Here is a 14,296-nt window from a genome sequence, read left to right as displayed (position 1 = left end):
TGGGAAAAAAGTTATTTAGGCATTTAAGGCTGTTGGAAATATTTATTATTTGGAGATGGAGACGGAGCCCGAGATCTCCAATATTACCAAAACTTGGCGCTATTACGCCCGTGATTCTTACTACGTTTTTTGCATGATTGGAACCACGGTGCAGGAAGTTCGGAGCAATAAAAATTACAGTTAAAACAATAATTTATATACAACGGCAAAATATCAATGCCCTTGCCTTTGTCGTCATGGTGCGTTAGTAAACAGCCGTTTACGGTTTCTTCAATTTACAATTTTGTGTGGTTTTTCTCGCAAAATGAGACAAAATTCAGATCATATAAAGAAAACTGCGAATACAATTTGTACAGGACTTTTGCAAAAAAAGTCCAAATAAATTTTGGGTTTGAAATATCTTGCTACGAGATTTCAGCAAATGGTGTAAACTGAAAAAATTATAAAACTGGTTTAGCGATTTTATTTTATTTTATGTATTTTATAAGTTAGGTAATATAAAGATATATATGTAATGTTAAAATGAGTTTTTTTTTTCAAAATATTGTGATGACACCAACATTTTTGCTAGAACAGTGAATGGTATGAATAAAACTGAGTAGATGCTCATACTCGAAGTACGAAGTACCTACTTCAGTATTAGCGAGTATTTACGCTTATATACCTGAGCATCTACTCTATGTATCAAATATTCGCATCATCTAGAAAAACTAGAAACATTTTGAGTTGATACTCAATACCCATCAAATCACAAGTATATTTATATAGATTCATCACATTTTGGATATTTTCGATAGTATTCATTCGGCAAAACTTTGAAGTTACCTAATCAATTTTATTTGGAGGCGATAAACAGACATATGTATTTTGATTAAATATTTACCATGTTTATGTTACTTCAGAACGTCTGCAAGATTTTAACGGATTCGGATTTGCAGTTTCTGATCTATTCAATAAAATAAATTAACTCATGCATTATTTTTTTTAATCACTCTGCATAAGCAGTTCTAAAAAATAATTGGTCAAAGATTGTTTTGACAGACCTTTCCTCGCCCCTGGAGTACAAAAAAAGCATAGCCAGCTTTTTCGAAAAATTATAGTTTGATTTTGCGAAGTTTATTTAATTTATTTATCTTTTTTAAGAGAACTCCTATAAGTTAAAATAAATACTTACAGAGTTATTCACGAGAAGTGCTACACCTAAAAAAATCAAAACGCAAGCAGAAATATAATTTCAAAACCAGCTTTGAGATTTCATAGCATTTTTTATTTTTCGTGCGTAAGCTAAGGAAGTAGTAAAGTACTATAATCGAGTCCATCGTGCGACTGTTGCTTTCATATTTTCTCGATCGGTTATAGCCAATAGACTATCAGAAAATGTGTCTCCCGTTTCCGCCTGTCTGTCTGACTGTCTGTTTTTTGAACCACATATATAAACAAATCTAAAAAATATGAATGCAATGAAAAATCACAAGTATAGAGTGATAATATTTTGCATCAGATTTATTTGTAAAAATTTTGAGATGACGTCATGAATTTTTTGGGAGGGGATAAATGAATACATTTTGATTAACGATTTCCCATGATTACGATAACATTAAAACATTTGCAAGATTTCAAAGCATTCGGTTTTGAATTTTTTGGATTTTATTTTTTTTAAGAGAAGTTGAAATAAACATATGTATGTATGCAATGCTAAAGTAAATGTATAGAAGCGAGCTACGCTTATGTTTCAAATAAGTTTTTACTTTACAAAATTTTGTGATGACGTTAATATTTTTACAAGGACGTGCACATCAATTGAAATTGGTGTAGTATAATATATATAATGATAATAGTAGGTATTATATTTGTAAATTTTCTGGGAAAATGTGGTGATCCGTTCCTGATACAATCAATAGAATAAATTGACTCATTCATTAATTTTTTGGGGCACCAGTGTCACCAAATCTAAAAAATATTAATGCAGTGGTAAATCACTAAGTAAATCAGTAAGTAAAAACTCATCATATTTTGCACATTTTAGGTAGAATTTGTTCGGCAAAATTTTCAGATGACGTCATCAATTTCGGGGGGAGGGGGGTGGATAAACAGACACATTCTGATTACAAATTTACAATGCTTATGATAACTTTAAAACATCTGCAAGAGTTCAAAACATTCGGTTTTGCACATTCAAAATTAATTTCCAAAATGTTGTTATATATGTAATTTAGATATTTTTTTCAAAATATGTGGACGCTTCGGATAAAAGGTCAACAGGGATTCATAAAATACACTTTTGGGACTATGTTATGTTATACAATTTAGAACACGCTTAGTATGTACAATTTTGAAGTGACGTTATCACATTAGTGGTAGGGATGATTAGACAAAGTATGCTTAGCGATTTACCATCTACATGGTATTCATAATTCACGTATAAAATTTGACAACAATCGGTCCAGTAGTTTCGGAGATTATCTGTGTAACAAAAAACGTCAGGGACGGCGGACAGACATACATACAGACAGACGGAAACCGAGGACCCATTTTTTCGTACTCCAGGGATCATATGACCCATCGAGAAAAAAAAATTTACAAGCAGCTAGTCGCTCGAACGATCGAAAATTTTAGCATCTCTTAATATGAGGATAAGCGGTAGTGGTAAAATGCGTCGAATGTCTTTGAAATGCTAATTAATAACACGTTTACAGTCGCTAAAGTTGTCGCCAGCCTCCTTGTGGCCCAGATATTCGATGTCAAGAAAGAGTAAAAGTTTCCAGAAACATTTTCAATGATGAAACGTTTATATTGAATGAAACACCAGATGAGAAAGCGGAGGTCGAAAATAGGAGTACAAAACCAAGAAGTACTGTGGAATGTAGTAGTTCTTGCTCAAATTTGATACATATCCAACAGCCTATTTTAAATTGCTAGAACATACGTTGTCACTAACGACGTAATTTTATGAAAGACATAAGACAAAACTTTAAGTGTACCGTAGAAACAGTGTAAGATGTTAGTGTGCGAAAATAAATAATTTTAACAACCTGCAAAAACAGCGTGTTATTAAAAGATACGTACAAAATAAAATCGACAACTGGTCTCGAAATATAGGTGCTAAAAATAAAAAAAAGTGTTCTCCATTTAGAGATAAAAATTATTAAAATTTATGTACAAATTCGTTGTACGCCTCTGATAAAAAGATCATCTCTCGTTTCTATAGCAACATTTAATCTTGACAAAAGTTTTTTGTTACAGTTGCTAGGATTTACTAAAGTAAATTAATTTTACCTATTTATCTTTCAGTAGCGTCTAAAAAGGTTTGATAAGGGTTAATTTTCAATTTATAATTTTGATAACACAAAATAAGTTTTTCAGACTTCTTGGACTTCGTGAAGAACTGTTAATTTTGTTGTACGTAGCTTTCAATAACACCCTGTATACTATGCTTCAAGGCGAGGGAAGTTCTATCGAAATAACCTTAGACCAATTTTTTCATGTGCAGAAAATGGTCTCTTATCGGTGAACAACCTGCATGTATCGAAATCTGTCTTGGCCTTATAAGAATGTCTACATTTATGAGATAATTCAACATAAATGCAAGAGATTTTCCTATTGATGAATATTTAAAAAATACGAAGGTCCTTGTAATTTTATTTCATTTTGAAACATGTTTTGCTAGTTTGAACGTTTATATAATTATTAATTAATTGGGTATAGACCTATAATTTTCATCTGCAATAGATCAAATTTAAATTTTTGGCGTATTTATTTTATGTATAAATTCGATGCAACAGTTGTAATATGCGTTGAAAGTTGAAAAGCGTTAGCTTTTCAAAGTAATTGTGGTATGTTTAGATAATTTGCCTAATAACTCAAATTTTAGTCGTTTTTATTTGCATACAATTTTAAATTATTTAAGTTTTATCTTCTATAGAAATCTCTCAACAAATCAACTATTGTGATAATAGATGTCGCACCACTTACTACTTTTTGAAATTTCTCATGAACGCCACGATGATTTCTGCACGATTGTACTATGTTTCAGTTTAGATTCACACCAGTTGGCGCAGGCGGCACATTATTGATCGTTGAAACTGTTTTAATACAGAATACTGCGCAGAGGAAAATATCACACTTGCGTTTACAGATAACGCATAAAGAACGAAATATAATTCTTCAAAAACTGAAAATATTACTAAAATGAAAAAAGCATAGATGGCACTAGAAGTCCGAGTTATCAAAACTTGCTAAATGGGTATTTCAGGAGAAAGGAATATTGGTCGAAGGTTATTTCGACAGAAGTTCTCTGTCCCGTAAAGTACAATAAAAGACATGCAGCTTTTAAGAAAAATTATAGAATTTGATTTTGCAAATTTAATTTTTTTAAGAGAGCCTCCATAAGTTAAAATAAAGTTGTGTAAGTAATATCAACGTAAATGTAAAGAAGACTACTACGCGTATGATTCAAATGAGATTTTCTGTAGAAAATTTTGTGATGACGTCAGTGCAGTAATAATAACAGGATTATTCCCAAATTTTCTTAAATCAATCAAAAAAAAGACTGTTTCATTATTTTTTTGAGTTACCCTGTATAAATAATTCTAAAAATTATGAGTAGGTTGATAAACCACAAGTACCTATAGAATTATAATATTTTGCATATTTTAGCGAGGATATGTTCGACAACATTTTGAAATGACGTCATCAACTTTTTGGGAGGGGATAAACGAATAAATTTTCAAGAAGAAATCGAATGGTAAAAACTTATTTTGGAATAAGAAGAGGAAGGGATAAATTCTGTTTTACAATTAATTTTATTCTGGTTTACTATCTCATTGATTATACAGACTTGGACATCGATGGAAGTGGACAATGAAACACGTGTTTTGAAAAGCAGTCGAAGTTCTGCTATATCTCTTTTTGTTACAGTTACGCCATAAAAGTAAAAGTACCGATAAAAAGAAATTAATTGATGTAGAACTACCAAAGTTAATTTTTGCCTGCAACATACTTATACTTAAGAGCAATTAAATCAAATGCCTGCAGAAATTTTATAAAAAAAATTCACCCAGCGTACGCAGATAGTTTATCCTCAACCAAATATTAAACACTTAAGCTGTTGGATAATGTATAGACCACCTGTTTACAGGAAAGTAAAATTCTATTAAAAAATGAGTCTGTACTTATAGTGGATAAATGGAAAAATACTGGCAGTAATACAAAAAATGTCGTCACTATGATTCATTCTGCAGATACAACTTATTAATTTTTTAAATGCTTGAAATTTAACATGGAAATCGGAATCTGCTGAGCAGTTATCCGAATTAATAACCAAATTTATGCATAAACCAAGCTAAAGAGATATAGGTATAGTATAGAATTATACGCAGTGTTTCTGATAATGCGCAAAAATACTGTTCAGTTGTAAGTGGATTTTTATTAAAATATTTAAATGGGGATGGAATTGAGGAATGGGATCATTTCAAAGAAAATACTGATATACTTATGTAGAGGCCTTGTAATGGAAAATATTAGAAGCTCTTTGGTCTTCTGGAGGATAGCTTCAATGAATTGCCCTAATCTTTCCAAACTAGAGCACGGTTTTTCTAGTTTTGGGTAAAATTAGAAGTCGGTTAATTTAACAGCAATTAAAGGTTTTTGATACTCAAAATATTCAAAGTGAATCAGAAGAAGAAAAAGAAGAAGAAATTTATTATTATGTAGTTGAAATGTTTTGTATAGAATTAAATGTAAATATAATAATTAATATAAATGGTATATTTTCATACAAAAACAAGTAACACTGCAATGAGGTTGATCGGCGCAAAACACAGTTCAACCAGAGGAACAAAGCAGTCGTAGAAGATGATGAATGGACTACAGCTGGGTTAGGAAAAACCGGGAGGAAGACGTAGATATAGAGCCGCTCCTCAGATGGAAAGATGATGGGAAGGAACGGCCTGCTTGGTCGGAAACATCACACCAGCCACCTTCTTTCAAAGCGTTATGGGATCAGTAGGACTCCCTACGCGTCGAGAGCGGTTTGCTTAAGCGAGCTTGGGAAAGTCCGGATGGGAGGCACAATGCAGTTGGTGGCCCCGGCCCTCGGAACCAAGGAAGTACTTCGAGAAATGCACAACGGAGGTGCTAGTGCTCATTCTGGAATCAACAAGACGCTTTCTAAAGTTAGGGAGATATTTTACTGCATCCGTTGTCGGGAAGACGTCGAGAACTGGTGCAACAAGTGTAAGACCTGTGCGGCGGTTAAAGGACCGAAGGGCTCGCCTTTTGGAAGAACTGCAGTAGACATAGGGTCCCTCCCAATTACCGAAGAAGGGAATAAATATATGAAAAAGATCAAAGGCTACGGCAATCTCTTACAGGGGAAGCTGTCGAACGTTCACGAAATGCTGCGCCATAAGAATAGAGTGATAGAATGAAGACACGTTACGATCTTAAGGACAAGTCAGTAGTATTCCAGGCACGAGAATTGATATGGCTTTATATCCCCCGAAGAAAGAAAAGTCGTTGCCCGAAGTAGTCACCAGACTGGGAAGGTCGATATATCTACTGTTGTGACGAGGATCAACGATGTGGTTTACAGAATCCGACGAGGACCGAAGAGGAAAATGATGATTGTTGATTTAGATCGCTTAGTGAAGTGCAACAGTGCACCGATGACGTTTCTGATCGGGACGATCAGTGTTACGAATTAACCCATCTGCCGCCCCGGTACGACACCAACGAGATTTCTAGTGCTCGAATACGAAGTGTATCCATTCCAGTCGAGTTGGAATTATTCTGTACCTAATCGCTGTATCTATAGTTAGTCGTGTAAATGAATATTACTGAAGAGTAAATTGTAGAGTTTTACCTAGGCCGATTTTAATATCCGAAAAACGTAATAATATTTTAGTCATTTATTTTCTTATTGTATTGTTTTAGTACCTATCAATTTCACAAAAATGTGTTTTGTGGCGAAACTCAAGAATCACGATATTTTTGTTCGAACGCTCAAAGGTACAACTTATGTTTCCAAATGACTTCATTTGGAGCAAATATTATGGAAGAACGCGGATTCAATCCAACATTTAAGGTAATTTTTGTTAAAACGAGAATAATCTTCATTTTTGGTGATCATAGATCAGATCATCAATGACCACTTTGGTTTCGACTTTAGAAATCTATGGACAAATTCACCATAGAATTGGATCATTGTAACCGGTTGAAGACTTACAAATTTACTTCATGAGCAATATGTAGGACCAACTTGATCGGACGTCAAACGATCAATAACGCAATGAAAAAGAAATTATTCAAGATTTATAGCAAATACTTCATGAACATCATGCAGTATTTGTGCTTATATCATCGGTTGTTCAAAACTGCGTTGGATCGTATGCCAAGTGATGATTAAGTATGAAGTCGTGATTATAGCAGATAAACGACCCGCTGGAACACACGAACTACAGTTCAACGCTTGTACAATAGATGAAGTCGCAATTATTGTTCTAAGGTGGTACGAAGTTCGCCGGGTCAGCTAGTATGAAAATAAAACATTTTTCTCCTCCAAAGTAGAGACTACTGTTTTATTGATCTTTATCAACTACGTGCAGTACGAAAGCTTCTTCTACCTCCATATCTGAGTGTTCATTTGTTTCAGATTCATCGACGTCAACACGGATTACTTTCCGTTTTTACTGTGAAATATTCTCTTATCCTATAGTGTGTATTTGGCTGGTCTGCCCATTTTGATGAACATGCAGTATTATAGGATTAAGTATTACAAGCACATTGCCGCGCGAAACATGTTAACGCAATAAATTAAAAAAATACGATCGACATAACCTAAAAATTTAATTTTGCACCAGTGGTAATAAAAATATTTTATACATACCGTTTAATACGGTTGGTATTATACGGCCTGCATTATACACTCACATCACCAGTACAGACACGATGAGTCTTCTGATGAAGACGATATTTGACTTTTTGTGTTAATTTTTGTCATGGCACCTATTGTAAACAACACATTGTTACGCGCATGTGGACGGTGGAAATTGTTTACTCGATTTTGCATTTTACCTACAACAATATATAACTGCTTGAGAAACAACTTGTTGTCAAATTTCGGGTTTCACTCCGACAGCATAACGCAAACTATCGGTGGTGGAAAAAAGAGACAATGAGTTTTAGGATATCATGGAAAAATTAGAACAAATGGTCTGTAATCTAATCATTCCCGCGATCCTGCGTCTCGCAAAGCTTCTTTGTGTGGCTGTGTGCCTACGTTTTAGGAGACTTTTCTTAATCTATGATTTAAATTCTAATTATTCAAATGTGTTGTACTTAATTTCTTTGCGCACAATTTAAATTTGAATCGGGATTTACAGTAATAGGAAAGGAAAAAATAAATGAAAATATTGTCATCGTGAAAAAATTATTCTAACTGAAGTTAATGTTCAAATTTAAATAAACATTCAGACGTTCTTTCGTGAATGAGGAAAAAATTTTTAATAAAACCGATTCATCAAATATTGAAGACTTGAACAACTAACTCAAAAATTTAGTTCCACGCAATATTTTCATATTTAAGATACGATTCTGAATATTTGAAGACATGCCGAATCCGATTATTTCTTGATAAATCATATAGAACACCCGGTAATTCGAGAATTAATTTATTTATAACTCATTTCCAACGCGATGGTGGAGGACTCAGCCTAATTACTCAATTTCAAACTTTTTAAGGGTTATTAAGCATTACACGTGTTTATTTGTAAATTACTAACACCCACTAAACTATAAGTATACTAGAGCAGGCGTTCATCCTTAAAATTAAGGTGACTCGGACGTCTCAGGGAGTTTGGGGACAACTGTCCTGTGAAATTAGGACTAGTATAGATTTTAACTGCGGCGCAGTTAACATATGACTCATTCATTTCGAAAAATGTTGAAATATTTTTTTAGAAAATTGACTCTTACATTACATATACCTAATATTTGGTGTATTTCAAAAGTGAGGAAAATATTGCGCAAGTAGCGTTACAAAATACTTGTGTCGTCATTTTTCAGTAAAAAATTATAAATATTTTTCACAACACTGACAATAAAACTTCATATACTTACTTATATGCATTTCACTTACCTTAATACTTTACTTTGTTGCAATTTTTTTGCTTTCATATTTTCTCGATGGGTCATGAAGTCATGAGTTCATGATCCCTAAAACATGGGTCTTACGTTTCCGTCTGTCTGTCTGTTTGTTCACCATCTGTGTCAATTGTAGTTGGACAGATAATCTCCGAAACTGCAGGACTGATTTTTTTCTAATTTTATATGTGAGGCACGACTGCACGAATGTCATGTAGATGGTGTAAACACTAATCAAGCTTTGTCTAATCATTCCCACCAACAATGTGATGACATCACCTCAAAATTGTACATAGTAAATGGGTTTTGAATTCCATCAAATAACATAGTCGTACACGTGTAGTTTATGAATCCGCGTTGAGTTTTTAGCCGAAACGTCAAGATTTTTGAAAAAAATTCAAATTAAATAACAAGACTTTGCAATTTTGAATCCCCGAAACCGAATACTTTGAAATCTTGCAGATATTGTAAAGTTATCATAAGCATCGTACATTTTTAACCAAAATATATTTGCTTATCGGCACCCAAAAAATTTATGACGTTTCAAAATTTTGTCGAAGAAATCCTGTCTTAATTATGCAAAATATCATTCTATACTTGCAATTTATCACTATATTCATATTTTTTGTATTTGGTTATGTAAGTGGCACAAAAAAAAATGAATGAATGAATCAATTTAATACATTGATTAAATCAAGAACGGCTCACTCTATTTTTCCAAAAATTTGGGAATATAATACTGTGTTTATTAGGATATTAAACCGTACCGATCCAAGTTAATACACTTGTCCCTGCAAGAATGTTCATGATGTCATCACAAAATTTTGTGAATTAAAACCTCATTTGAAACATAGCACGCTGCTTTACATTTACTATAACATTACGTATTTATATATTTTATTTCCACTTAAAGGGATTTATTATTTAATTTTATAATTTTTCGAAAATGCTGGATATGTGAGGGAACTTCTGTGGAAAAAATTTTCGACCAATTTCTTTTGGTCTGTTGTATGCTGAAAAGTGTTGTTGAGATTTCACTATTACATGGAATCAAGGCATTTTCCTCATTAAATCTATGAAAAAGATGATTCAGTGGAGTAAACAGGTTTGCGGGTTCACTAAAAACAGGATAACGACATGGTGAAAGTGAATACAGTATTCAACTTAAGGATATTCTATATTCTATATTCACAGAAAGCGGAAACGATGGTATGTTTAAATTGTAAAATCAGTTTGACTTAGGTACTAAAGTTTAATTCATAGTGATTAACGGTTTTAGAACAATTTGACTTATAACAATTTGACTTATGAATTATGACTAGAAAGAAGATTAACAAAATTTGAACAAGAAGCATCACTGTCACTAAATGGAGAAAACGATTTCTGCTGCGCAGGTTCACCAAAATGTACAGAACGTGTGTTTTGTTTAGTAAAGGTGTATCGCATTGTTCTATCTTTGTTTATTATAGATGTACATCGCATTTCTTAAAATAGACTTTGTCGTCACTTATTTCATACACACATTTTCACCGTTCTAACCGCTCTAACCATAAAAAAATCCAAGTTCTACGGTTTGTTGTGACATTGTTTCTGGAGGTTAGGTTACAGGTTAGTTTAGAGCTAAGGTACAGACAGACACATGCGTATTTTATTATTTAATCTTATTAACTAAAAATGAGAAATTAGAAATGCGGAATTGTTACTATCCATCGGTGTGAGTTCGCAGTAAAGAAATACGCAGTGGACTTAAGGTATTTAGCGTATATTAAGACAGTAACAAACAAGTGTTCTTTATAAGTTATTCCCACGAACTAAAAAGCACTAATGTCTCGAGTCTCGATTGGCCAAATTGCCCCTCGAGGGTTGAGGGCGGTACGACCTGAGGCGAAACCCGACAGTGTTGGGGACAGATACTTTTAAAAGTATCTAGATACAGATATAGATATATGGAAGATAAAAATATCTAGATACAGATTGTTTTCGATTTTTTCGAAATGTATCTAGATACAGATACAAGAAAACAGATACTTTTTGAAGCTTTGGCGAATAAAATAACTGAAAACATGTTTATGTATTTTTTTATGTATTGTTTAATGATTTTTCCAAAATTTAAAACATTTCGAACGTATTGTCACCTAAATTATTTCTTCTTGGTGTCAGAATTTGGTTTCCGCTACTAAACACCCGTTCCACAGGTGTAGAAGAAGGGATTGTGGTATTAAATTTAAAAAATAAACATTTTACTGTAGCATAGTTATTCAAGGCTGAAAAATCTTTTCTTTTTTCCTGCAAATACTTAGGCCATCGCTTCGCTGTTTGATGTGTTGCAAATTGTGCAATATTTATTACGTACGCTTAAAAAGAATTTTTTTTTTGTTTTTATTCCCATACTAGTGTCCAAATTGTGTTTGAGTATATCTAATAATTATCTCCAGCATTAAAATTAATATTTCAAAAGAATACGGGAAATGATTATTCTGTGCTGAAGGTCTGTTGTCGGCAACCTGTCATAAATGATTATTCTTCAATATCGGCTTACGATGTTTTTATGACGATGCCCGGTAATCGTCTATCGCGGTGCGGCAGGTATATTCATTTTAGGAAGAATAAGTACAATTTCTTAGAAAGGTATTTAAACCCCTTATAGGATTAAAGGCTGCCTGGCACGCCGGAACCACCAGAGTGCAACTTTATTTTCAGATTTTCCTTGAAACTCATTTTATTTTAATCTCGTCTCACCATTTCTGAGAATATATCACGATAAATTATTCTACCAAGGGTTGTAAAAATATTAATTTTATTGCCCAAGATAATTTACACTTAAACATAATCGGCACATTCTAGGGCAAAACGGATCTGCCAAGCTCGCCTCGCGTTAGATCCAACAATGAAAAAGTGAAGAAATGACACATGTGGCAACAGGAAAAGATGCTACATTTGTCTGAAAAATAAAGGTATAAAACAGTAACAAATATGCGATTTATGCGAGAGAAATGTATGTATTGAACATTCGATTAGTCGATTACAGAACTAATTTGTGCTAATTGAAAAAATTAATCATTATGTTACACGCAATTATTATTTTCTAAAAATAATAACATACCTTAAACAAATATTTTTAATATTAAAACTACTCTTATTTACTGGTATAACTCAACTAATAACTACTGAAAAAAAAACTGAAGTAAAAAAATGTATCTGTATCTGCGCCATTAATTTTGTATCTAGATACAGATATTTTGTGTTTAAATTCGATTTTGTCTAGATACAGATACTAGCTACCCAAAAATGTATCTAGATACTTTATTTAGATACAAGTATCTAGATACTGTCCAACACTGAAACCCGATATCGGTCGCGTTTGTATGAAGCGAAACAGAAATGAAACATCAAAATTGAGAAATGGGAAATGAGAAACTCAGAATGAGAAACTAAAAATTCGAAATGATAAATGCTAAATGAGAAATGGGAAAATGGGAAATGCGACAAAATTACGTGGGGCCAATTTTCCACACATAAATGACAAATAAATTGTTTATGTCAACATTCATTCTTTGATGAAAACTAACTATTAAAATTCCCGCGTCAAAGCATTCCAACAAAATGGCTGAAGGTCACTAAAATTGCCCAGCGAAAGATCAAAAGTACCGACACGAGTGTCGCTTCTTGTTCAAATTTTGTTAATCTTCTTTGACTTAACCACTTTGTCTTTCTTCACTCTGCTCTAGACCCCACTGTGACCAACATTCCACATTTGACTTAACGGAATGATTAGAATTTTCCAGTTGTTTGATTTTCTTCTTACTTATCCACACTTTTAAAGCAAACAGGATTTCCATTTTAAAAGCTTGCCAATATGTTATCTGAAATTTGTAGGTTTTTTGTCTGAAATTTTGGTTAGAACTATAATTTACATGTTCTTCAATAGAGGTTTGTCGTACTGTCCACAAAAATTCCATTAATCCTAAAAACAATGCCACTGCTACTCCCAGGCCTAACACTACAAAAATACCACCAACATTTTCCAATCTGAGTTCTGAACCCTCATGTGGTATCTAAAAATGTTATTGTTTGAGAAGTGTGCTTTTTATTAGAAGTACCCTAATTTTAAAATTTACCACACACACAGAACTTTCTTCTCGCCACCATTTATTTTTAAGGTCATTTAGCTCACCATTTTCTTGAAGTGCTAAGATGGCGTCATTAATTATAGTACGATAAGGACAATCTACAAATTAAAATTAACAAAATCAGCTAAGTAGTTTATTGATTTACCTAATGGCATGGCTATACCATATTCTATATTATTGAACCACTTATCGACAGTTGTCAATTCACAATTTCGCTCAACTAAATAATCAATTGTTGTCGACTCCATTAAAAATGCATAAGATCCATCTGGTGTATTCTGTACTCTCTGAACACCCTCGTGTGTAGTTTTTGCAAAGACACTTGGCAAATTCAAAATCATGTTAGCATACATTCTTCTGTAAGTACTATAATTTGATTGTTTGAAGAATTCTTGGGTGGATCCACCATCCAATGTACCGTATTTGATTTTATTCTGTTTCGCTAGATCTTCAAGATCGTCAATGACAGAACCTTTTGCCGTTAAAAATGCCGCGAGACTAGCTATGTAGGAGTTAGTCATGATAAGAGCAAAAAACCACCACATCGACGTTACAAGTCGAGATGATATACCCCTAAAAGGCAACAAATATATAGAGTTCAGCTCTCGTAATTTATTTAAGCAAATATTGCAAATTATCTAAACTTGTACTGATTGTACTTAGATTTTGACTGTAGCAGCATCTGAACAAATCAAATTGTATACATGCATTATGAATATGATGTAGATGGTCAAACGTCAACCAAAATTTGTGTATTCATCCCCACCAATAATGTGATGACGTCACTTCAAAATTGTACATAGTAAATGGGTTTCAAGTTGTATAAAATAACACTGTCCTGCACATATAGTTTATATCTCCATGTTGAGTTTTTACCCGAAACGTCCAGATTTTTGAAAAAAAAAAATTAAAATTATAAAACACCATTTTGCAGTTTAATTTTGAATCTGCAAAACCGAATGTATTGAAATATTGCAGATGTTTTAAAGTTATGATAAGCATAATAAACTTTTAATCAAAATATA

General features: G+C 33.0%; 1 protein-coding gene across 5 annotated transcripts in view; it reads right to left on the bottom strand.

Annotated features, from left to right (window-relative positions):
• Window positions 1-12,307: 12,307 nt before the first annotated feature.
• The window catches only part of LOC135132727 (glutamate receptor ionotropic, kainate 2-like), a 28,181-nt gene continuing 26,192 nt past the window's right edge, over window positions 12,308-14,296 (bottom strand). For 2 of the 5 annotated variants that reach the window (XM_064060913.1, XM_064060914.1), the window contains exons 11-14: window positions 13,417-13,844; window positions 13,260-13,369; window positions 13,056-13,196; window positions 12,309-13,004 (exon numbers count right to left, since the gene is read on the bottom strand). In XM_064060913.1, coding sequence (XP_063916983.1) covers window positions 12,837-13,004; window positions 13,056-13,196; window positions 13,260-13,369; window positions 13,417-13,844 — 847 coding nt within the window. In that variant the 3' untranslated portion in view covers window positions 12,309-12,836. Of the gene's footprint in view, window positions 13,005-13,055; window positions 13,197-13,259; window positions 13,370-13,416; window positions 13,845-14,296 lie in introns of all 5 variants that reach the window. The other 3 variants (XM_064060917.1, XM_064060915.1, XM_064060916.1) reach the window with 3 other exon arrangements.

The sequence above is a fragment of the Zophobas morio genome, unplaced genomic scaffold (genome assembly GCF_036711695.1).
Source record: "Zophobas morio isolate AGI-343-1 ecotype UQ-CSIRO unplaced genomic scaffold, CSIRO_AGI_Zmor_V1 ptg000021l, whole genome shotgun sequence".
In the NCBI taxonomy this organism is placed as follows: Eukaryota; Metazoa; Arthropoda; class Insecta; order Coleoptera; family Tenebrionidae; genus Zophobas; species Zophobas morio.
The sequence above is the reverse complement of the archived record's forward strand: the minus strand, read 5'-3'. Positions and strand labels throughout refer to the sequence as shown.